The 26,580-nt window shown below is 37.9% G+C and overlaps 1 protein-coding gene across 1 annotated transcript; it reads right to left on the bottom strand.

The window, feature by feature from the left end:
- Positions 1 to 296: 296 nt before the first annotated feature.
- On the bottom strand, positions 297 to 26,004 carry LOC149831193 (WD repeat-containing protein 26 homolog). The gene is made up of 5 exons (XM_090013728.1): positions 25,592 to 26,004; positions 23,822 to 24,737; positions 2,601 to 2,702; positions 1,223 to 1,849; positions 297 to 788 (listed from the first exon to the last, which is right to left on the bottom strand). The coding sequence occupies exons 2-5, from the start codon at positions 24,611 to 24,613 to the stop codon at positions 549 to 551; spliced, it is 1,761 nt and encodes a 586-aa protein (XP_089869854.1). The 5' UTR covers positions 24,614 to 24,737; positions 25,592 to 26,004; the 3' UTR covers positions 297 to 548.
- Positions 26,005 to 26,580: the final 576 nt, after the last annotated feature.

Genomic DNA, 26,580 nt, shown 5'->3' with positions numbered 1-26,580 from the left:
GTATCACATGAAGTCAATCACTGAGGTCCATTTCTGTCTAAAAGTAGATTCAGTTAACCCTAATCAAGTCCAGTCTTATCTATATTACTTATAAATACATACATGCACACACATACACGTGTTAACTTAAAACTGTTAATATATATACCCCCTCTCCACACCCAGTTTTTTTTAAAGTGCCGCATCCACATCCACATCCGCACCCGCACTTATGTGACATAGCAATGTGCTATGCAACGTAGAACACCTCAAGAGATTAACTCCATCCAAAAGACCTGCACGCATGCAAACATACATACATCTACAAAATAGTTTTATTACTGAAACAATGTAAAACTAAGGTTGGTTCTCCAGCTATGACTGATCTAAAGAGATTTTAGAAAAAAAATCAATTGTCGTAACAGAGTTTATTGGCAAATAGTGAGCAACTTACACATTTGTTTGCCATGATTGCCAAGAAAAAAAGGAACGAGAATTTACAGACCAGAGCAATAAGAAATGAAAATGTATCAGACTCTTCTGATTGCAACCGTGTTGTGTTGTTTTCTCTATCTTACTCCATTGCAATGGTGGATGACACCATTGCTGGAACATGCACCATTGCTGGAACATGCATTCACAGGCTTCGAGCCAACATCACTGAGGCCCCAAATCCGTACTGTTCGATCATCACTAGCTGATGCCAAGATACGGGGGTTAGCAGGGTTCCAACTTACACAGTTCACGGCTCCTGTATGCCCAGAAAGCTTCTCCAAGAGTTTCCCTGTACCTCTGTGCCATATATAAACCTGCAATTTTCATGTTGTTTGGGAGCTAAATAAGAAGCATAGATTTAAAAACCAAAGAAAAACAAAAACAAAAAGAGGCATCCACAACAATCATCCCTCAAACAGAATAACTTAACAAACCGAAAAATATGGTTAGCACCAGAATTTGAAATTTAAAGAACTTGGGATTTGGGTACAAGCCATAAATCAGCCACCAATCTTGCAACTGCCTTGTGTACATTTCAGAGACTAACCTGGTAGATGCCACCAACCTTACAGGTAAAAAAGATGGACATACATAGGATGTGATAGTCAGGGCCTATTTAGTACCTAAATACTTCATCAGGCCAAGTATTTGGACACGCACACGGCTATGTGTCCATGGGTGCAGATGTGAATTTAGTTTCCCATGACTGAAGTAAAAGAAAAAGGATACAGTACAAGAGTTCACGTACCAGTGAATCCTCGCTACCACTAGCAACGAAGGCTTCCTCAGACCCACCAAAACAAGATCGTATATCTAGTCGAGTGCGCTTGTGACCTCTATACTTGGCCATGAGCTTTGGCTCCTCCACTATGCTCCACAAGTGAATCTCCTGGTTCGACAGGTTAACAAGTAGATATCTGTCATCTCTTGATATTGAAAATGAAGTGATAGAATTGTCTTCTAAGATCACCCTCTCGGTTCTTGTTTCCCTGTTCTGCAAAACAATGCTCGTCTCCTTACTCATGCTTATGACATTTCCATCTCTTGTGACCACCATATCAGACATCTTAACAGTCCGCTGACCTTTCCACCACTCAAGTTCTTTCCCATCTAAGTCCCATATACAGACACTTCGATCATTGACACCAGCAAACAACTTTTTGCCCGCTGGGAACCATCCACATGAGATAAGGTTGAAGTTGCTTTTCTCATATATTTGCAAGCAACTACCAGACTCAACATCCCACCGGCGAACAACCTCTTCAATGCCACAAGTTAAGAGCTGATGGTCGTCAGGGCTCCACGTGACAAAAAAGACTGGTTTCTGATGCCCTGTCAGTGTATGCCTAAATGACACTTCGCCATGCTCATTTACCTGAATCATGCATAATTATAACAATTACCGGGTTATCACCTACCAAAAGCAGGATCTTAAAGATATATAAATGTCATTACAAAGTCGAAGCTGTTGATAGTTACAAAGAGATGGCTATCCAGATCGTAATGAAAAGCATTTAACATGCCCAAAGCTTAATTTAGCATGAAGCTTCAGAGCCAACACAGACAAGGATGATTAAAGTAGGTGAAAGTGCACAAGAAAAACTGACTCAACCCAATATTAACATCGAAATGATAACTTCAATCCCATGGCCAGATGCCTGAACTAGTTAGATCAAATCGAGGCAGCCTGCTACATTCAAGAATCTAGAGGAATCAAGGCTATCTGGCCAGATCTACCTTCCTTGAGCAACCTTTTTGATGCACCATGTCTAACCATACTTCCACGAAGTGATGGCTTAGAATCATGCCATATCCACCCAATTCTTATAAACATTATCAAACTCTGCACCAGGGTTTTGATTAACCAAAATAAACATTATGATTGCTGCATGGAAAAAAAGAACACGATTTGACAGTCATGAGCAAAGGTTGTCCAATAAATCCTTTTTCATGTTCCTGTTACTGTAGACCTTCTCGAGCACAAGCTTCAACCAAATTAAAAGAACATTAATATAGAACTGTAAGATCTAACAATAGAATAAGAACCAAAAAATGGTAGCGACAATAAATTATTATTCAGCAAGATAGCGTGCAAATGACTTTCTAAAGGAAAAATAAATGGTTACCTCCCATATTATTGCAGTACAATCATGTGATGATGAAGCCAAGTATTTTCCATTATGAGAAAACTGCAAAAACCACACTTCATCATGGTGTGACTGCAACACCTGATACATGAGATCACAGATTAAGAGATGATTAAAATTGAAGTTCAAGAAAGATCACAAAGCAGAAGTGTCTAAACCCTGTATCCTACAAATTCAGACTTCAAAAGACATTCAAATTTTAAAGCCCACAAGGTTGCCAGATTTTGCAGCTGCAACAACTAACAATAAGCATCAAAAGACACTAATTACTTGGAATAATTAATAATGAGAAATATAACCACTAAAAAAATCATCTTTTCGCCCTCAGGCTCTACGACTTTTGTAGCCAATGTCAATTTAGCACCATAATGGGTAAAAAAGAAATAATTAATTAAATGAGTAAGTAAATCAAATGTGCATTCAGATAAAACATCAATTTTGATTCACTAAGCAGCATGAAAGAGATCACTTAAATTTCAGTTTTGAGAACCTCTCCCTTGGTTGACATGTTTCTGTATTACCATATGCTTGTGTTTGAGTCCATTCCTTACATGGATAGAGTGCATTCCAGACATACCATGTACACACTGACATGGATTACGGATCACAAGATTCACAACCAATCACCAAAGTTGCACATTTTTGTCTGGATTGTGTATTAACAACATTCAATTGGGACGAAGAACACCAGTCATCTAAGTCACAGGGACTCGGCAAACTGGGTGTCGCACCCATGTCGACGTGACGCGATGCGGGTGGGCATGCGGGTGCGGCACCCGGTGTGGTCAATGGGACCCTGGGTGTGGTCAACACACCCAGGGTCATTTGTGTCCATTTTTTGAACAAAAAAAATGCTCCCAAGTTTGCCTCTTGCCGTCGCCACCCGAATGGTCAAAGAGAGGGGAAAAGAACGAGGAGGGGAGGTGCTCAGCATATGTGGCCACTTGCTCAAGGCACAAAAAGCATATCTCAGCTTAAAGGTGTCTATATAGCATGACAGCCCCATCAACATTATCTCCAAATAGTTTGGTATTCCTCTCAATCCATGTAAACCACCAGGCTGAAAACAGCCACCATTTCCATCTTATTTTCCATCTCTTTCTCACATGGAACTGAACTAAGGTCGCTAAAGCATGAATCTGGCTTTGTAGAAATCTGAATCCAAGACTGCAACAGCTGGAATAGCTGGCTGAGCTTCAGATCTCATGCTTCGAAAGATGCTACCTTGGAAGCGAGAAGGCTAGACAGCTTGTCCAGATAACTATGGAGTAATCACATTAATGCAACGGCTACGTCTAGCTATCGTATGGATGAAGATAATGACAAGCAATAAAAGTCCAAATAAATCCTCCAGCAGTAACAACAAAATTTCCCTTTCTAGGAACATGTAGGAAGCTGGTTCTCCAATGCTCAAAATCACTGGTACATGATTCAGACAAAATTGGTGCACATTGAACATATGGTAACCTATGTCACAGGGATTCGGCCAGACAGGTGCCGCACCCATGTCGACGCGACGCGGGTGTGGGTGTGGCACCCGGTGCGGTCAACCCGACCCTGGGTGCGGTCATCGCACCCAGGGTCATTTTGGTCCATTTTTTGGATTTTTTTTTTAAAAATTGCCCTATGAAACCTCGTGGAAGCGTGGAAGGAGACAACATGGAGCCCTCGACTCAGTGACTGCCATGGAGCCCTCACCTTCATCCTCTTCTTTGTCGTTTTACCTTACTGGTTGGACGCCACCGTCGATCGCCGGCCCAGCTAGACTCGACCTCGCCAAGGAGGTGCGGTTCACGAGGGGCCACCATCATTGGATGGGGCGATTCGCTATTCCCAACGTGGTGCCATTGGCTGGAGCTACCCAGGAGATTATCATGCCCTCTCAACTTCCTTTTCTGAGAGCCAAAGTAGCCCCTCAAATAGAGGAGTCATTATTGAATATTATGTGGATACTCTCAATATTATTGGCAACAAGGTTGGGCCAATCAATGCTCTCTTTTTTGATAATGTGTGAGACTGCCCTTTATTGCCCTCTCCCTATCACCAACGGTTTCAAGGCATTTAAATGGCCTCTCACCTATGTCACACGAACTCGGCTGGGGAGGCGACGCACCCGCGTCGACACGCCTCAACACGGGTGCGGCTTCGGACACGGGGCGGACTCGGTCAACACACCTGGGCTGAGTCCGTCCACTTTATAGACTCGGTCAACTTTGATCGAGTCTATTTTGGTCCATTTTTAGGACAAAAAACTAATATATATATATATATATATATATATATATATATATATATATATATATTTATTTATTTATTTAAAAAAAATATAGCCAGAGTGCAACTGCACAGTCTGTGCAACTGCATTGGGTGTGATCAGGCTTCCTTACGTAGCTCTTCCTCAAGCTAAAAGGTTAGAGTTTGTCGATATCGTACGGGATCTTGGCAGAGAGAATTTTGTGGGTGAAAGAGATGTTCAGGTTCTTGATGATGAGGATTTTATTTTGATAGGCAGGTATTAATCTTTACGTAGTGGGCATTTTTTGTTGGGATAATCACATATATAAGATTTTGAAGGCCCATTTGTTTACTGTTGCTGTTTACTTTTATATATAATCAGTGAATCTTATACATATCAGTTGTTTACTTTTTAAAAATATATATACACATATATATATATAGCCGAGTCCCCGTGTCCAAATTTTTTGAAATTGTGTCGCACCCGCACCCATGTGACAGCCTCTCACGCATGATTGGTTGGATCTTCACATGGCCCCACTATTACTATTGTTGATTCAGACCAGAGTTACCGGAAGCGCCTAGGCAAAAGGGGAAGCGCGCTTCGGAAGCGCGAAACGTCGCGCTTCCGAAGCGTGAGGGGAAGCGTCCCCCTTTTTTGGGAAGCGTGCTTCCCTTTTATGGGAAGCGCGTCCCCCTTTTTTGGGAAGCGCGCTTCCCATAAATGGGAAGCGCGCTTCCCCCACGCTTCCCCCACGCTTCCCCCTCGCTTCCCCCATTTTTTTCATTTTTTTCGCTTCCCCTCGCTTCCGGTTTGCTTCCTAGGTCGCTTCCGGTTCGCTTCCTAGGTCATTTCCGAGACGGTTCGGAATTTTCTTCTAAGTGGTCCCACGCTTCCCCGCTTCCTAAATTTTTGAAAGTGCCTCGCTTCCCGTATCGCTTCCCGCTCCCGCTTCCTCGACTGGTAACTCTGATTCAGACCCATAATGTGTAACGGTTCTAGACCCTCTTTATGAAGTTCATCCGAACCCAAAACCTGAAGTGGACCCAGACCCAGTACTTGAAGCGGGCTCGGACCCAGTACCTAAAGTGGATCCTGACCCGGTTTCTCAAACTGGACATGACAGGCCAGATTAGCCCAACTCTTTTGGCTCGACCGGAGCCAACCTGCCCCATGACTTGGATGCTCACCACCACCTTCTTGAAGGTGGCATTGAAGGGGTGCCTCCTCCCTGTACGTTTGAGCCGCGCCCAAGGTTTTTGAAAGTGCCGCACCCCCGCACCCGCACCCATGTGACATATATGGTAACGATAATATTGAAATTGATAATTCACAGGAGCATAGCTGATGCAATACTCATAAGCTATATCTAACAATGGAAGATCATAAGACGGTGCTCAAGTTAAGCTTAGCCAAGTCTGTGATACACTAGACAAGTAAGATTTTCAGAAGACATCTGTTGTGATAGACATGAAAGTGAACTCTTGTGCAGAAAGAAGCATGAAGTTTTAACTTGAATGTCCACATTGGTTTCATGTTACGAGGAAGGATGCAGAATTCAAAGCTTTTTCTTTTTGCTTTTTTAAATGGTTTTTAGAAATTTGTAGTTTAATAGGGCAATGTAAAGAGACAGGCAACCTACTACCAAACATGTTTTTGCATAGCAAATATTACTTTCTTCTGTTAAAACAATAAGGAATCCATTCCAAAGTTGAAAAGTGAAGCACTTTGGTTAAACAGTTTGGTTCATACATTGCTTAACAGATAGTTTTTCAATTTCTTGACATAGAGACCACCAATTTACACCATGATAGTTTTTCAATTTCTTGATATATAGACCACCCCCACTTACATCTTGACCTACACAAATAGTAAAACCATTTTCAGCTCACTGATTTCACTCAAGCAACAAATACCTAGTAATCATTGATTTGATGGCAACATGCATTTCTTCAATCTTTATTTCTTTAGCATTGTTATCCCAAGGCTTTATGTGGTAGCTAGAACTCTAGGGAGATGATTGTCAGAGACAGAGGCATTTGACTGAGTCTAAGAAGCTTCCCACCCATTCATCCATCCATCCATCCATGTAAATTTAAGGATGAAGGACTATGTCACATGGATGCAGATGTAGGTATGTGACATGATGCGGATTCACTTGGTACGATATGCCATTTTTCAAAAATTAGGATTCGAGGACACGGTCGTACATATATTATATATACTTATATTACATTTAAATATATATATATATATATATATATATATATATATTATACATCAAAAATTTTAAAAATATATTTATAGGCATATTTTGACTATCAGACACGGTGCCAGACACTGCATTGACCATGTCAGACACAGTGTCAAACATGTCGGACACTGTGTTGACTGTGTCCTATCCGTGTCATGTCATATCAACGCCCTTAGTGGGATGTCCCTGTGACAGTTGAAAGATGGCTGAGAACTTCCATGGATTCATTAAACATAAAGATAATGGCCCTTGAAATATATTTACAAACTAATAAATGAAATAACACATTTACAAAGGCAAGAGAGAGAGAGACCCTGAAAAGTAAACCACTGATATAATACTCATCACATTTTCCCTTAGATTCTGAGAAAATGTTGAGAGTTTTCCAAGATCTGGCAACAACATATCTGTAATTTTGTAAAGAATGGAATAAACACCTTATTGAATGTATCGAAAAGAAATTGCCTTGGGAGATAGTACTGAAAAGGATCGCAGATTTTGGTATATACATTTTGTCCGAAAATTACAATGCCTCTTGTGATCAAATAGAATTTCTTACATTAATCAATGTGCATGGTTTGTGCACAAGATCCAATGACTCCCATTATCGAGTGGAATTGATGACCAGACAAGTAAATCTCATTCTATGTCACATGGGTGTGGGTGCAGTGGGTACGGCAAATTCAAGAGACATGGATGGAGGTGTGTGTTAAATTATGTAATCAAATCTTGTAATCCAATATATTATATATATAAGGTAATACATATACATATATATAATATATGTATATGTATCTACCTATTATATATATATATAGCCGTAAGGGTATATTCATCATTTTACACATTCTTTTTTAGAATATGTATGTAATTTTTCTTTTTTATTTTCTTTTTCTTTTTTCTCTTTTTATTCTTTCATCTTTTAGCACATGGAGGGGCCCACCCAACATGATCGTTGGGCCCTCCAACGGTTATAATTATAACCGTTGGAGGGGTCCCAACGATCATATTGGGAGCCCCTCCATGGCCTCTCATTGTGTATAAATAGGGGTGTTCCCCCTTGAGTTCTAGTAAGACTTTGGGTCAAAGCCCAAGTGATTTCGTAAAATTTGTTATTCATTTGTATGCCTTTGAACCTCTTTTAAATATGTTAGTTAAAAGAGGTCGGGGTAGGCCTAGGAAGACTTGGATGGAGATGATAGGAAAGGATATGAATGCTTTGAACCTCACCGAGGACATGGCATTGGATAGAAATGATTGGAGGAAAAGGATTCATGTAGAAGACCCGAAATGAATTTCTTTTTTGGTTCATATCGCTGACCCCAATTGTTTTGGGATGAAGGCGTAGTTGTTGTTGTTGTTGTTGTATTTGTATGCCTTTGTGCATTTGTGATATTTTGTGAGTTGTGCTTTTGTGCACAAGTGCTCTAAGTGTTCTTCTGGGCATGTGTGCATGTGTTTGTTATCAAGAATATTGAGGTCTTGATCATAGTATCTTATCGAAGATACTTTTACATGGTATCAGAGCAAGATTGGAGAAAGAAAGATCGTGTGGTTTTTCACTTTTTCAGTGCCTCGAAAAGCGTGCCTTTGATTTTTTGGTGATTGGAGTGGATTCTATTGTTCAACCAATATTTTAGAAGACTCTTCTATCAAGAAAGATCTAAAAATCCTTTGTGGTACATATTCTTTTTCATCATCTCTCCTCTCTAACGGGTGAAAAAGACTCTTATTTCTCTCTCGACTTCAAACTCAATGGGTCCAACTATCACGTTTGGGCCGAAAACATGGAGGCTCATATTAAAGGAAAAGGGCTTTGGAGCTATGTTCAAGGCTCGATTCCCAAACCGGAGCCAAAGATAACCTTGATGGAGAAAGGAGAAATAAAAATCTTTGAAGGCGAAGAAAAAGCCAAGGCTCTTGAAGACTACACCAAAAAGCATGAAGAATGGGAGATGAGAAATTTTAAAATCCTCTCATGAATTTTTTCATCTATAGAAACAAGAATTAACGACAATATTATCAAGTTTAAGAAGGCTTCTCAAGCGTGGGAGTACCTTGAAAAGATGTACACCTCTAGGGACTTGTCCCATAAATATTACCTCCAAAAGAGGGCGCTAACTTTTCATCAAGGGGAGATGATTATAAGGGAGTATTTTGCCGAACTCTCTTCTATTTGGGATGAGCTTGCTATGCTCAAACCCAAGTGGAGTGGAGAAGCCATAGAGCTTCGTCATAAACAATTGGAAGAAGATAGATTTTTCAATTTTTTGAATGGGCTTAGGCCTGAATTCGAACAAATCTGGTCTTCTCTTTTATCCGCCTTCACTTCCCCCTCTCTTGAAGATGTAATCACTAAACTTAGTGGGGAAAAAACTCGTATGAATATTAGCGAGAACCCAAGTGTTCTTGCTACACCTTCCAATATTGAAGAAAATGAAGGTGTTAATGCCGTCTCTAGACCGGGGAGTAACTTAAGGACCTACAAGCCTCCTCCACTTCAAGAATCAAAACTTAAGTGGTCGAGGGAAGAGAGATTATAGCAAGCTTTTATGCCATTTTTGTAAGGAACCGAGACACATTAAGTCTATTTGCCCAAAATGGAAAAAAACCTCAAAAGGAAGAGTGTTCATCATCTTTAAATGGAGACCTCTCATTGCAACAAATCGTGGATGCTCTTACCTCTTTTAAAAGGGGGTATTTCCGGAGCCACCATGTCAACCTCTTCTCCTCCCGGTAAGACCTCTTGGCTTTTAGATTCGGGTGCTTCTTTTCACATGAGTTCAAGTTTTAATTCTTTTTCCGAATATTCAAAAAAAATCTCTCCTTCCTTTGTTTCAACCGCGGATGGAACATCTCTTGAAGTAAAAGGAATAGAAAATTTATTCAAAAAAATAGATTTATACCCAAATTAAACTTAAAATTGTTTTTCGTTTCTCAACTCTCGGACCATGGGTGTGATATAAAGTTTTCATCTAACAAATGTTGGATACAGGATCGCCGGTCCGAGAGATTGATTGAAGAAGGTTCTAAGAAGGATGACCTGTACTATGTTGATTCCCTTCAAATTCCAAAGAACCCGTTTTGTAATATTGTCCAACAAAAGGATATTAATGTGTGGCACAAGAGACTTGGACACCCAAATATTGTCAAAAATATTCATTGACCTTTTGTTAAAAGTGATTTCACTTGTAATGATTGTATACTTGGGAAAATGAAAAAATTGCCTTTTTGTTAAAGATCTATGTTTACAACAAGACCTTTTGAAATTGTCCATTGGGATGTATGGGGACCGACATCCATTTTATCAAAAGGAGGCTTCGCTTATTATGTCATTTTTGTTGGCGATTATACGAGATATTGTTGGATTTATTTTCTTAAACACAAATATGAAGTTTTCTCAATTTTTAAAACCTATCATATGATGATTAAAAATCAATTTAATGAGAATCTAAAAATTTTTAGAACTGACTCTGGTGGAGAATACCTTTCAAGTGAATTAAAAAAGTATCTTGAAAGTCATGGTATTCTTCACCAAAGAACTTGTCCGAAAACCCCTCAACAAAATGGATTAGCCGAAAGGAAGCATAGACATATAATAAAGACAACTCAAACATTACTTGTTTCTCAAAACATCTCAAAAGGTTTTTGGGTTGAAGCGGCTTTAGCATGTGTCTATCTGATAAATTGGCTACCTTCTAAAAACTTGAACAATATCTCGCCTTTTGAAAAATTGTATACTAAAGAACCCGGCTATAGTCGATTGAGAATTTTCGGTTGTAAATGCTTCGTTCTTACGGACAAGAACGACAAGCTTTCACCAAAAGTCATTGCCTGCGCCTTTTTTGGATATTCTGAAACCCAAAAAGGGTTTCGTTGTTATGATATTAAAAATGATAAGCTATATGTTTCCAGAAATGTGAGTTTTCTGAAGATAACATGGATTACTCTTTTTTATTTGAAATTTTAGCACATGATGATGATAGTGATGACGATTTCATTCATAATGATGTCAATGATAAAGAAGATGGTTCTTCCCATCTTCCTATCTCCCAACATAGTGATGAAGGGGCATCGAGAGACCCTATAACACATACCCATAGAGACAAACAGTTTTAGGAGTGCGATTGAAAAATACAGTGAACCTAGTGGTTCCAATTCAACAAATGATGAAATTCTATGAAGAACTGAGAGAAATAGAAAGATGTATTCTAGGTTCATCTCATATGATTCATTTACTCCTAAACATAGAGCATGTCTTAGCGTCATTCATTACTATATAGAACCCAGGAACTTTGACGAAGCTAAAAAGAATGTTGAATGACTGAAAGCAATGAAACGTGAACTTTCGACTCTCAACAGGGCAAAAACTTGAAAATTTCAAGATCTTCCTAAGAGTAAGAAAGCTATAGGGTGTAGATGGGTATATAAGGTAAAGACTAAGAGTGATGGATCTCTTGAGAGATATAAAGTGTGGTTGGTTGCAAAGGGATATAGTCAAGAATACGGGATTGACTATGAAGAAACGCTTGCCCCTGTGGCCCGAATGGTCACTGTCCGATGCCTCATCACCATTGCCTCAATTAACAAATGGAACATCTAGCAAATGGATGTTAAAAATGTCTTCCTAAATGGTGATTTAAACGAAAAGGTATATATGGATTCTCCACCAGGAATGGAGACTCCCCCGAAGGGAAAGTGTTTCGCCTTCGAAAAGCCCTTTATGGTCTAAAACAAGCCCCTAAGGCTTGGTGTGATAGGTTTAACTCTGTAATGTTAGAAAATGGTTTTTCATCCTGTTTCACTGACACTGCTTTATTCGTTAGAAAAACCAATGCGGGGATTGTCATTTTGCATTTATATGTAGATGATATGCTAATAATCAAAAGTGATACTTAAGGGGTTAAAAGCATAAAATTAATTTTAAAAGATAGATTTGAAATGTTTGATTTGGGATTTCTAACTTATTTTTTGGGTATTGAAGTAGCATACTCTCATAAAGGGTATTTTTTGTCTCACGCTAAGCTTGCATCTGAGGTTATTGACAAGTCAGGTATTACGAATGATAAAGTTTGTGAAACTTCTACTATAGTAGGAGCTAAAATAAAGATTGATGATGGCATTCCTCTTTCCGATCACACCCCCTACACACAACTTGTGGGATCATTGATGTATCTGAGTATTACTAGACCAGATATTTCTCATGCAGTTCATACTATGAGTCAGTTCCAACATGCACCAATATCAATTGACATGAGTGTCATCTTGCGGATTGTGAGATACATAAAGGGTACAGTAAACAAGGGAGTATTCCTATCCTCCTCTTCTGAATTAAAATTAATTGCTTATACTGACTCTGACTTGGGAGGTGACCCAAATAACCGTCACTCCACCACTAATTTTTGTGTGTTTTAGGAGACTCGTTGATTTCATGGAGATGTAAGAAGCAACAAAAAGTGTCTTTATCCTCAACAGAAGCTGAATATCGTGCCATGACAACTACTACCATGGAAATTGTATGGATTCATCAGCTATTAGAAGACATGGGATCACAATAGAAGGGCCCATCAAGCTATGCTGTGATAACAAGTGCAATATGCATTGCCAAAAATCATACTTTTCATGAGCGGACTAAACACATTGAGATGGACTGTCACTATGTTCGGGAAGCATATCTGAAAGGAGTTATAGATCTCCTATATGTAACTTCATAATATCAATTGGCATATTTCTTCACCAAAGCTTTGTGTGCTCTGCGGTTCAGTTTCCTCCTTGACAAACTTTCGGTCATCCTGCCCTAAGTTTGAGGGGGGTGTTAAATTATGTAATCAAATCTTGTAATCCAATATATATTTTATATATATAAGGTAATACATATACACATATATAATATATGTATATGTATCTACCTATTATATATATAAAATATATATTTAGCCGTAAGGGTATATTCATCATTTTACACCTTTTTTTTAGAATATGTAATTTTTCTTTTTTATTTTCTTTTTCTTTTTCTTTTTCTTTTTTCTCTTTTTATTCTTTCATCTTTTAGCACATGGAGGGGCCCACCCAACATGATCGTTGGGCCCTCCAATGGTTATAATTATAACCGTTGGAGGGGTCCCAACGATCATATTGGGAGCCCCTCCATGGCCTCTCATTGTGTATAAATAGGGGTGTTTCACCTTGAGTTCTAGTAAGGCTTTGGGTCAAAGCCCAAGTGATTTCATATAGTTTGTTATTCATTTTTATGCCTTTGTGCATTTGTGATATTTTGTGAGTTGTGCTTTTGTGCACAAGTGCTCTAAGTGTTCTTATTGTGCACGTGTTTGTTATCAAGAATATTGAGGTCTTGATCATAGTATCTTATCGAAGATACTTTTACAGTGACTACACAAACAAATTCAAGAAACATGGATGGAGGGGTGTGACTACACACACGAATGAACTAAAAACACTTTTAACCTTACATAGTTATTATTCAGTAATTATATGTTATAACTTTTACTAAGTTTTTTAGGCTTTTCTTTTAAAACTTGGAAAATCTTGAACTTGCTGCACTCACACTTGCACCCACACTCAGCCACCAAACTGTTACTATCACTAATATCAACACTAGCAAACTGCACAGAACATCATACATGATTTGTAAGAAAATGTAATAACATCTTTCCATTCATTCCAAGTAAAACATTCTTCAGCATGCTTTGATAGTCTATACCCAAAATAGACCATATTTTTGTCCCAATCTCTAAATCCACCAAGACAATAAGCTAGCTGACACACTTCAAAGGAACTCAACATTTTTGAAACAAGAAATAAAGAATGCGTGAAATATTGAGAGATAATGCTTGACCCAGATCCAATATGCAAACTGATCAGGCATGATTGTTTTTGTTTCCTTGTTTTATTTTAGTCTTTCCCATACTGCCCTTTTGTATCCATTTTGCTGTATTGTGTTAGATGTAGGCAAATCTGTAAATCTGTATATGTTATTGTTTTAATATATAACGAGGTCTCTCACACGATCTTCCCATTGGGAATTGTGGTTCAGCAGCAACCCAACGTTCTGTCTTCCACTTCTTGTTTGAGACTGCTATGGACATCGGCAGATATCTAAATCTAGTATGGTATCAGAGCAGGAGATCGACCAATAGGATCTACTGAGGTATGCTCTAAGAGATCTTGGGTATTTTCTCGTTTGCTGCTTCTCCAAGTTTCCTCTTATCTTCTTTCTTCTTCCTTCTCCAACTCTTCTTATTAGTCTAAATCTAGTTATTCCCAATTGATCTTATTTATCTGGTGCTGTTATTATCTTTCTGATTGCATAATCTTCTCATGTCTTAACGTTGTTTTCAAACCTAGCATATTTGGTTTGTTGCTTGGAAGTGTCGTACCTTTTTATGTTTAAAGTCAATCACTCCTAAATCTGTTTTCTCCTCTCTTGTTTTGACATCATATTTTCCTTTTTATTTGTCTCTTCTGTTGGCATTATTCTCTTCTTTAAATCACCTTTTCTCTTCTTTATTCTATGAATTCAGTTTTGCAGCAGATCTGGTTTTATTGTTGCTTACTACACCATCATGTCATGTCATCTTTATTAATACATCAACATACTGTTTCAGATCAGAAACTGTGAGTTCCTGATCTGATTTTTAGTATGTGCCTGACTGCAATGATCTACCGAGCAGAAAGGGGGGGGGGGGGTCCATCAAGCTTTGGGTTATTTGGTTTTGATATTGATGTGATAGGTTGAGCACCCTTATTTTGTTTAATATTCTCTGTTATCCTTTAGTCATCTTACTCTTTATTCATAGATTTCAATCATCAACCGTCTTTGTCTTCTACCTTTTTCCACTAATTGGTTTCCGAAAAACTGTCTTCTACCTTTTTCCCTTAATTGGTTTCCAAAAAATTGACCAACTCCGGTTTTTTAAACTTGGAAGAGGCAAATAACTCTTTTCATTAGGAGTCAAGATCTCTTTGGGCACCTTGATGGGTCCATCATCCCTCCACGAGAGTATGTTATTAGAGAGAACAAGAATGACAAAGGGGTTGTGGTTTCATTTGTTCCTATCAGAAATCTAGAGTTCATTTCATGGATGAAAATATATCAGGTTTTGGTTACGTACATCACTTCCACCTTGTAGTAGGAGGTACATATTGAAGTGTCCTGATGATTCCACGACTCTATAACTCTAGACTAAATTAGTCCAGACATATTCTCAGATTTCATAATCCAGGATCATGTTTTTGAAGAAGGAATTTCAGAATCTAAAAAAAAAAGTTCTATGTCCATCATGAAATATCTCAATAAGATGAAAAGTATCATTAATCAGCTAGACATGGTTGGTTACAAAGTATCAGATAAGGATATGTCCAGCAAGCTCTCAGCAGTCTTGGCATTGATTATCATGTCTTCTCTACTACTTTACAGTATCCGGAGTTAGCTTCCTACATTTGAGAATCTAAGGGCCAAATTGTTACATTATGAGATGATTCTCATTGTTGATACCGATGTCTCTAATGATACTCAAGAGTTTTGGTTACTAATGTGTCACGGGCTATGTCACATAGACACGACTAAATGGCCCATGTACCCATGTTGACATGGCTCGACACGAGGACGGGTACCGGGTGTGGCACAGGTACATGTTGGGTCTAGATAGGGTCGGGTCCAATCTGAACCCAACCTAAAACCCAAAAATTCTCTCCATTTTTTTGTTGTTTCGCAAAACCCTCAAAAGAAGAAAGAGGAAGAAGTAGATGAGGAGAAGAGAAAGAGGCACCATACCTTCTACCCTTCTTCATATGCTCTTCTACCTTCTTTATCCAATCAAGAGAGAGAGAGAGATGGTGGGACAAAGCACCCTCCTCTTTCCTTTTTATCGTACCCTTTAGAAGAAGAAGAAAGAGAGGCGGAGAAAGAGGAAGAAGGAAGAGAGAGAGGGGGGGGGGGCACCATACCTTCTACCCTCCTTCCTTTGCTATTTTGTCTTTTTCATCTAATCAACAAAGAGAGAGAGAGGCAATGGGTATGGGGTCCTCCTCCAACTCCTTGTTCTTCTTCATCACATAGAGAGAGAGCGACAGTAGCAAAAACGACTTCTCGTTCTTCTTCACATCAAGACTGAGTGAGAGAGAGCAGCAGTAGCAGCGACTCGTTCTTCTTCATCACATCGAGATCAAGAAAGAGAGAAGAGAGAGAGTGAGAGAGAGCAGCAATAGTGACTCCTTATCGTTCTTCTTCTTCACATCGAGATCAAGAGAGAGAGAGAGGTAGTGGGAATGGGAACAGGAAGTACCCTCTTCCCTTAAAAATAAAAAACAAAATTTCAATCAACCCCCCTTCTTTAAATTTTTTTTTATTTTACCCCTTATAGAAAAGAAAAAACACAAACATCCCCCCCGACACACACACACACACACACACACACACACACACACACATATATATATATATAGTCGTGTCCCTGTACCCACATTTTTTGAACTTGTCGTGTTGTACCCTATGCACCTGTAACCATAGCCGTACTTGTACCTGTACTCATACCGATGTGACATAGATCACGAGGTCGTGGAAGAGGAGGATTTTTTAGAGGAGGCAAGGGATATGGCCGTGGAGGTAATCAGGGAGGCAGAGGTATACTTCTCACATTGAATATTCCTCCCAACACTGTTGCACAAGGACGTCACCCTATCTCTACTTGTTTCACGTACAAGAAACCAGAGCATGTTAAAACCAATTGCTGGTTCAAGGATGATCCAAGGTATAATAAGGAGACAACACAAGGCAAGAGTCAATCTGAAGGTCAAACTAGTGAGCAGAGTAGTGGTGAAGGACAACTGCCTATAGATAAGTAGTTATTAATTGTTGCACTTGCAGGACTCAATCTTAAGTAAAATGAGAAAGGAGTGGTATGTTGATTCTGGGGCTACTAATTAAATCACGGGTGATGATGATATGTTCTTAGCATTGATTCTTTATCATAGTAAACATAGTATTATAATTGGAGATGGAACTCATCATCCCATTACACACACTGGAAATGTGACAATTCCCTTACCCAAGTCTAGTTCTCTGAATCTTTCTAATGTCTGTTTTGTTTCTAACATCTTGAAAAATCTTATTTATGTTTCTAAACTTGTTGATGACACCAATTCGTGTGTTGTATTTACTCGGTCCTCTGTTTGTGTCAAAGATCTTTGCACAAAGAGGATTTTCATTGAAGGCAAAAGATCGGAAAATATGTATGTCTTCAAAGAAGATCCTGCGTCCAAGTCTGTTGGTTTTGTTTCGAAGATTAGTCTAGAGTCATCAAGTTCATCTGTTTTGTTTAGTATTTTTGGTTTGAACAAAGTCAATGTTTGGCATAGTCACCTTGCACATTGTAGTCGAGGTTTCATTGAAAGATTGGTTTCTAGTAAACTTATTCTTGAGTCTAGTTTAGAATGCGAGTATGCGAGTATTATTTGTCAAAGTTGTCAAATTTCAAAGAGTCATGTCCTTCTGCTTAGTACTTGGAATGAAAGAGCTTTGAAAGCTACGTTTGGAATAGTCGTCTTACTTATTTTAGTCAAGGTTTTATTGAAAGATTGGTTTCTAGTAAACTTATTCCCAAGTCTAGTTTAGAATGTAAGTCTGCTAGTATTATCGGTCCATGTAGTCAAATTTCAAAGAGTCATGTCCTGTTTAATTCTTGGAATGAAAGAGCTTTGAAAGCTTTTGAAATTGTGCATTCTTATGTATGAGGTTCAACACCCAATACCTCTTCTTCTGGTAGATGTTACTATGTTTCTTTCATTGATAACTTCTCTAGCTATACATGGATATATTTCATGAAGCATAAGCATGAAGTGTTTAATATATTCACAAAGTTTCATAAGTTGGTTAAAAATCAATTCTCTATGTCTACTTTCAATTTTCAGTGTGATAGTGGAGGTGAGTACTCTTCGAAATAATTTATTACTTATCTTGAAAATAATGGGATCAACGAAAGAGTATCTTGTCCCTACACCCCTCAACAAAACAACCTTGATGAAAGGAAGCATCGTCGTATTGTTCAAAGTGCACTATGTTACATGCTGGTGGAGTTCCTTTATATCTTCAGACAAAGGCTTTTCATTTGGCTATTCATATTATAAATATGTTGCCCATGAAGATTTTAAATTATAAGTCTCTAATATGTTTTGTTTGTGATTATGATTCTTTATAAGCTTATGGGTGCATTTGCTATGTTCACATAACAAATTTGAACCTAGAGATCGTGTTTGTAAATTCGTTGGTTATGTTGATAATTATAAAGGATTCAAACGTTATGATGTAAAAAAATAAATGTATTTGAATTTTTAAAAATGTGGTGTTTGATGAGAATTCTTTTGAGTGTGATTTTAGTGCAAAGCATATTCAAAAAGGAAAAAATAGTAGCGTTGCATATTATGGTTAAGTGAAGAGTTGTTTTCAGTGTCTAAGAATGCATCCACATCACAAGGAGCTCCAGAAAATCATGGGCAGTAAAGGAAAACTTCCATTCTCGTTGAAGAACTTGCAACTATAGATGGGAGATATAAAGAAGGCCATGTCTACGCCAGAAAAAATAAAAGGGCAGCTAGTATTGAAGTGGGACAACAATCCAGAAATATTAGTGATGAAAATACAATCAACTAATGCGATAAAATCATGACACAACCAGAGTTCAGAAGATCAAACAGGGTTAAACATCCTATTGAAAGATGAGTGAGTTATGAAAATTTCAACACAGATAATCAAGATTTTCTCATGCATATAGAAAAATAAGAACCAATTTCTTATTCCCAAGTCATTCGGGATAAGAAATGGATAGACGCCATGAATGAGGAAATGAGAGCACTGCATGAATGCCAAACACGAAAAGTGGTTAAAGGACCTCAAAACAAGAATGTGACCGGATCAAAGTGGGTTTATAAGATTAAGCATAAATTGGATGGTATCATTCAAAGGTATAAGGCCTGGCTAGTTGCAAAAGGTTTTACTGGTATGGATTATTAGGAGACCCTTGGCTCTGTAATAAAGATGAGAACAATACAAATTATTTTGTCTCTAACACTGGATCATGGTTGGGCCTTGAGTCAGCTTGATGTCAAGAATGTGTTTTACACAGAGACTTGAAAGAAGTCTACGTGGAGCAGCCATAAGGATACATTGAGAATCATCCAGCTGAATATGTTTGTAGGCTTAAGAGGGCGATATATGAGCTAAAGCAAGCCTCTAGTGGGATACATTACTGTTTTATTTATTTATGTGGATGATAACATTGTCACAAGGAACTCAGATAGACATTGAGAAGATAAAGGGAGTGTTGAGTAGGTGCTTTAAGGTGAAGGATCTTGGTCGGTTAAAGTACTTCTTGGGAGTTGAAGTTGATAAAAGAATGGATTTGCTTTAACTCAGTATAAGTATACTATGGATCTCTTATGTAAAACAGGTATATGTGATTGCAAGCCTTTATTGACTTTTGTTCTAATACACCAGCAAGACCAAATGTTGAATACGTAGTGAATCAAGTATCTAAATTTATGCACCAACAGAGAACTAGCCATATGGAAGTTGTGAAGCGAATTTTGAGGTATTTAAAGGGTACCCTGGGTGATGGACTATTTTATAAGAACAAAAGTCAGAAGGAAGATCTTTTCATGGCCTTTTCAGATGTTGACTGGGCAGGAGATCCAAATGAAAGAATACCAATTTCAGGGTATTGTATATTTGTTAGAGGCAATCTAGTTTTTTTTTTGCCAAGTTGAAAGAAAAGGGTCATAGCCTGATCAAGTACTAAAGTTGAATACCAGGCCATGGTAGCAACTTCGTCAGAATTGATGTGGATAAAAAATTTGTTGCATGAATTAGATGAGGCAGTTCCTAAGTCAATTTTATTTTGTGACAATCAGAGTGCCATCAAGATTTCATTAAATCCTGTACATCATGGAAAAAACAAGCATATAGAGATTGATCAGCATTTCATCACAAGCAAAATTGAAGACGAGGAACTTGAAAAAAGATTAATTGGTATAGAGAATGATCAACATTTCATCAAAAACAAAATTGAAGACAAGGAACTTGAAGCAAGATTAATTGGTTCAGAAAATAAAAAAGATCTTTTTACAAAGGGTTTGACAAACCAAAGGTTTTGGTATTAAAATCCAAGTTGCCCATGGTGATTACCATGTACAACTTGAGGGAGGCTATTAAGAGATAACACTTATTGGATCTAGGTCTTGGACCCAGATCCAATATGCAAACTGATCGGGCGTGATTGTTTTTGTTTCCTTGTTTTATTTTATTCTTTCCCATGTTGCTTTTTTGTATCTATTTTGTTGTATTGTGTTATATGTGGGCAAATCTGTAAATCTGTGTGTTATTGTTTCAATATATAACGAGGTCTCCCACACGATCTCCCCATTGGGATTTGTGGTTCAGCAGCAACCCAACGTTATGCCATCCCCTTCTTGTTTGAGACTGCTTTGGACATTGGTATGTACCTAAATCTAATATGAAACAGGATAAAGTCTCAACTCTTAATGTTTGGCAATACAATAAAAAACAAAATGGCAAAAAAATGGAGACTAGATATTGTCAAATGAGCAAAAATCATCATATCATGTCATGCTCACCAAAATAGTAACCCTCAACCATGATCTCCATGCCAGGGAAGCATATACCACAAGCATCTGGAACATCTTGGCTGCTACTCACAGCTAGAGAGGGGGAACAATGCTAAAAGAAGAACATACTAATAAACTATAGCTCATTTTCATAAGGCTCTAATCTTTCCCCATAAAACATAACACTTTTAAATGCCAAGACAAAATGGCTAACATACATTAGCCAGAGGTGTGTAGAGAAGTAGCATCAACAGCACTAAATTGGCAATCAACATAAAGAGGGCTGTAAAAAAATATAGAGGGAGCACGACTACAATTTCTGAACGGGAGAAGGATCAAGCAACTAAGATCTTACTAAGCAATACGGTTGTTAAAGCAAATATTTCCAATCTTAGTCTAGAATGTAACTGAATTATCAATTTATGCTTGCCTCAAAATAATAATTAATCCACACTGAAAGAGCAATGACATCAAGAACAGAATCCCCAAAGAAAAAAGACGAAGATAGGTGATTATCTTAGCTTCTTCCTGAGGATACTCATGATCGTGATATATGTTTCACAAAGAAAACAAGCCATAATTTTGGCATCACAAGCTCAGTTTTTCCTCATCTTCATGGAAAAGGAAGAGATGCCACAATATTTAATGGCCTGAATACCAAAAGAAGAAACATTTTTGGCACCTACCAAACCTAAGGATAACATATCATCATGGCCAACAGCAACTACAACTAAATCCTAGACATAAAATTTTTATAGGCTTAGAAAATTTTATGCATATGTAAGAAAAGCTAGGAATCCATGCACACAGGGTTCAGGCAACATCCAACTCATAAATCTGAATATCTCATGAGATGCCAGAGTTGTCCAAAATAGAAGTGAACATAAAAAGCTGTGTAGCTACAATTTTCTTTTGCTTGATGGGATTCATGTTCAAAAGGTATCATAAGCTACAAATGACATTCAAATAAGCATGATCAAGATCCAAATCCAATGAAAGCAGCACCCAAGCGGCTGAACTTCTATCAATTCTAACTCCATCCAAATTTTTCAAGGATAGATAATAGAAATTCATATCATAGCCCACTCATAACAAGAAATACTAACAAAATCGATCAGCACCAATAGATTGGGTAGGGAGGGCGCCTGTTAAAAGAAGTAGAACAGGAGGATTTGACTCCTGTTCTACTTCTTTTAACAGGTGCCCTCAATACCCAATCTATTGGTGCTGATCAATTGGGGTTTATAGGCTGGATGGTGGGAGTAAATAAGTAACCACTTCAAATCAAGATCTAGTAGTAAAGTTATCATGCTCCCAGTAAAAGTATATTTTGTTTCTTTTTTCCTTTCTGCATAAAAGCCCACTGGTACCCCAACACTATCTGGTTTTGTTTATCTCATATTTGGAGTAGCATGATTGGAAATTCTGAATGACAAATATTGAGAAACAGGTGTAAGCTTATAAAGCTAGATGGACAAATGCAAGTGAGAAGTATGCTCATTTGGACTTGGCTTTTCACTTAGCTAGACAGCAAAGAGCCTTAATTGAACCAGTTCCCAGTGTCCATAATTCAGACGAAATGAGTTCCCATATCATGGCAAAGGCAGAACAACAGGGTACAAAATCCACTGGTACCAATGAGTATTAACTGTGCTGTTCATCTTCAGCACATGTTGAATTTGCTCTTTTTATGCTCGTTTGCTTGTTTGTTTAGACAACAGTAAGATGTTAGCTTGGAAATAAAAGTGTTTTTCATCAATTATTCAAACTTTTGCTTGTTTTATTACTTTGACAACAATGAAGGTAAAGATGTTACCATAAAATAGTTTATTCCATCAATTAGGTGAATTTCAACTATTATAGCAACCTTTTTACCTTATTTTTTCCCGTGTTTTTGGGCCTACCACTAGAAAAAAGGTTGATGTGATGTTCAAAGAACAAAGCTTCCACAAAATAGATTTTATTTTTGCAAAGGCATGAATCCAGGAGTGAAAGATCCCAACCTAGAAATAAAATACTTTGGGCATCCAAATCCAAACAATGCTTTTAAATACACAGATATTTTTAACAAATCCAAGATACAAATCTAGCTCATTTTTTAGAGAATTGAATTTTTCAGGCAAATGACAACTTGATTCCACAAGTACATCAATACTTGGACCAATTCAATTTGTTGGTCAATTCTGACTAGTTTATTAACACTTTTCCCTACTTATTTTTCTTTTTTCTGAAATACATGATAAAATGAAAAAGATCAGACTGAGATACAATAACCTAAGACATCCATTTGGACGATTGAAGTTGCCCAATTCAAATAATGAATAACAATGAGTTAATTAAGGTCCTAGGAATTTGGTCATGCTCTTTGATCCATTTAGACCATGAAACTGAAGCAGAGTTATGGAGTTTTTTGACTCTTGAATGTATCTGGAGATCAGACAAAATTAAAAAAATGTAAAAACCAAAAAGAAAGTTCAGGATTTCCAAAAAGACACAATAAACACTTCACTGGGAGTTTCAAAGAAATAAAGTTTGTGGATCTTTCCACTCCATGTCACACATAGCCAAGGTTATGGCCATTTTCATGGCTGAAGCATTTATGTGAAATAACTTTTAATACGATAACAGGCAACATATAGAAATTCAGTACCTATAGAACTGTAAAAGCTAAAATCATGAGCAGCTGTTGCACTAGCACATGAACATAGTTTTAAACATAAAAGTAAGAAAGATAAACGGCAAACTATTTAAAGATTTTGATTATAGATTGAGTTGCATCAGTGTGTGTGTGTGTGTGAGAGAGAGAGAGAGAGTAATTCACTTCTCATTTATTTATATATAAAGGAGCATAGACCCAAGAACCTTCGGAACCAGTAGAACAACATAAGATGACAAAAGATCTTACAAGCCATCAAAGAGCATAATAGTTAAGTCTAAATCAGTCCACTAATATCATTTTTTCTAACAGAAAATCAGTAATGAAGGGACTGTTGATAGCATTATCTATAAAGAACATTTGCCAGGAAAACAAAAAAAAGGGAAAACAAAGGAGTGAAAGTACCGAGGTGTAACCTGAAGTGTTTTGGTAGGAATCTGATCTCTCCCACACTGATGATCGGTGTACAGAGAAAGTGCACTGTCTAGGGTGTTGTGGAAGATACAAGATTCCCTTTGCACGCTAAGAGCCTGTTCAATCAGATGCTCTAACCTCCTCTCGGGCACCATAACAGAAGGAGGAAGCAACTTTTGCAGTTTCTCAAGAAGCCTCAATCGTGGATTGCCAAACAGGGGATCTTGGTCTCTAAGACCAAGTATCTCACATTGAGAAGGAGAAACAATACAGCCTGCAAGCTCATGCACTCTACCCTTGTTTATATGCAGAGGTGCAATCTCCAATCTCAATGTCTTTAATGCATCAAGAATTCTTCCCTTTCCAAGAAGTTCAAAAAATTTCTGCTCCAATATCAAAAAGGATGCAGACTTCAATATGCTATTTTCCAATTCCCGAATTTCTCCCAGTGAAGCCACACTCTCATCCCAATTCCCATCAAGAATGTGCCTCCTAAATAAGTTTACCGTGGATGAATGCAGGGGTATCCCTGATTCTTCTTCCAAAAGGGCACCACTTTTCTCATAACCCAAGGAATAAAGAGCCTTTGTTATTATCCTCACGAATTCAACCTTTTTGATAATACCCTTAGAGCCGACTGTTTCATCCCCTATAGAAGGTACAAATTTTGCCATTGCGTCTCCAAAAGAGCCACCAGGCTCTATCAGAGACAAGTCCTCTGGTATGCTCCTCACTTCTCCTGGGGATGATTTTACACGTTTCAAGGGTGGCTCATCGTCTTCTACACCTCCCATGAAATGCTCAAAAGCCACGGTTTATCCCATAAATGGATTGATCACCAATTAGGCAATGTGAAGCAGAGCCAGAAAGTTTAACTAAAATGCCCCAAACGAACTACAGGTTAAAGATACCCACACCCTACAAAAAAAAATACAGCTAGTTTTAAAACTCGAGAAAAACTGAGCAGCAAAACCATGGACACTCAACAGGCATTAATAATCATGTAGAAAATAGGACAACTCTAACATGACCACTCTTGAAATAAAACATACATTGGTTACTGCATTGCACAAAGAAAACCATGGAATCATCCCAATGCATGGATATGCCTTACTTGGAATAAAAATGCAGTATCAGATTAGAAAAACATAAAAATTATAGAATCAATTAAAGAAGAATAACCATTTGATTATCAGTCTACAGCTAACATGAAAAATATGGAAGATGCATACACTCCACCGGAGTTACAGAGCACTCTTCCTATATGCAAGAACATAAATTCAACAAACAAGAAACGTGCACCAACTCGACCATCTGGGATATGCAAGGAATAATAGATAACCAGAAATTGATACCAGAAACTATGAAAAGAATTTGGCAATCACCAAAAAGAAAGCAAAGCAACTTACAGATATCAGACAGATAAAATTAACAGAATACTATCTTGGGATTCTTGACAAACATAAGGAGAAATAAAGGGACTAAATACCACAAAAAAGAAAAAAAAATCAAAACCGGAATCTTGCAAACAGTAAACTTGCAATAAGAAAAGAGCATGGACATGGATGATAAGAAGCCAAACGGTTTATTTTTACAAAATATAAAATTTGGTTCACAGGAACGAAAGAAAAAAAAAGAAGATTCAACAGTAAATTCACCAGAAAGAATGAAAAAGCAAGCACCTAAATAGAAGTATAATGAAAGAAAGAAATCAAACAGAGAACCAACAAAAGGAAAGAGAATAAGAAGGATGATCGGCGGCAGATTCCTACCCTTCGAGCAACCGATTAGATGGAATAGATCTAAGAACGTCAAAGAATTTCGATAACCCACCAAGGAAAAAACAATAAAAAAAAGAAGAAAATGAATTGGAACTCCTCAAAACTGCGACCCACTTTGGGTTTGATAGGAAAGGGGATTGAATCTTTATGGCGAAAGAGGAAAGACCCAGGCGTGATTGGAAAAGGGGCGAAGAGATAATGCAAGAGGGTCGTAAAAGACCAAAAACCCTCAGCTCCCCTTCATCCCCTCTTGGTTAATAATAGTATTATTCCCCTCTCACACCTCTCTCTCTCTCTCTCTCTCTCTCTCTCTCTCTCTCAATGCGCTTTTGTTCTTGCGTTGGGGAAGTAAGAAAAGGGAAAGAAGACGCACACCCACAATCAACCTCTCTCTCTTTTCTTTCTCTCTCTCTCTTGCCCACGTCTTTTTTTATGCCCCCATGTAGAAACAAGGCAGCGTTGGTATGCCTGAGGTGAAAAATCAGCCTGTCTGCAGCTAAGTCCCTAAGCCAAAAACAAATATAAATCATTAAAAAATTTTACATCAGAATTTCCTTTAAAAAAAATACATCAAAATAAAAAGAATAAAAAGGTAGCTTAGATTGTGTGTGCGCCAAGCTACGCTCATCGTGGAGGGAACCATGACAAAAAGAAAAAAGAGTTATGCAGACTCGGCTCTTGTTGGTTCCACGTATGGTGCAAGGCGGTCAAAATGTGTGTACATTGAACATATGAGCATATACTTTTTAGATATTTGGGATATGTTACCTCATTTCTTTGCTTATATAACGTGAATGATATTAATTGCATAGCATTCTTGGTGATTTTTTCGTAAGGTGTATTATGATATTGTGCATAGGTTACATGAATATGAATATAAATATCAGTAATTTTATTTACATGTCTCAAGAACTTTTCTTTTTGAAGTTAGTCGAGGGGACAGACTATTGTCCTCGAACCCGAGCTAAGACGATGCGATT

Source organism: Nuphar pumila, chromosome 7, assembly GCF_984573655.1.
Source record: "Nuphar pumila chromosome 7, dmNupPumi1.hap1.1, whole genome shotgun sequence".
In the NCBI taxonomy this organism is placed as follows: Eukaryota; Viridiplantae; Streptophyta; class Magnoliopsida; order Nymphaeales; family Nymphaeaceae; genus Nuphar; species Nuphar pumila.
This window is presented reverse-complemented; position numbering and strand designations above follow the sequence as displayed.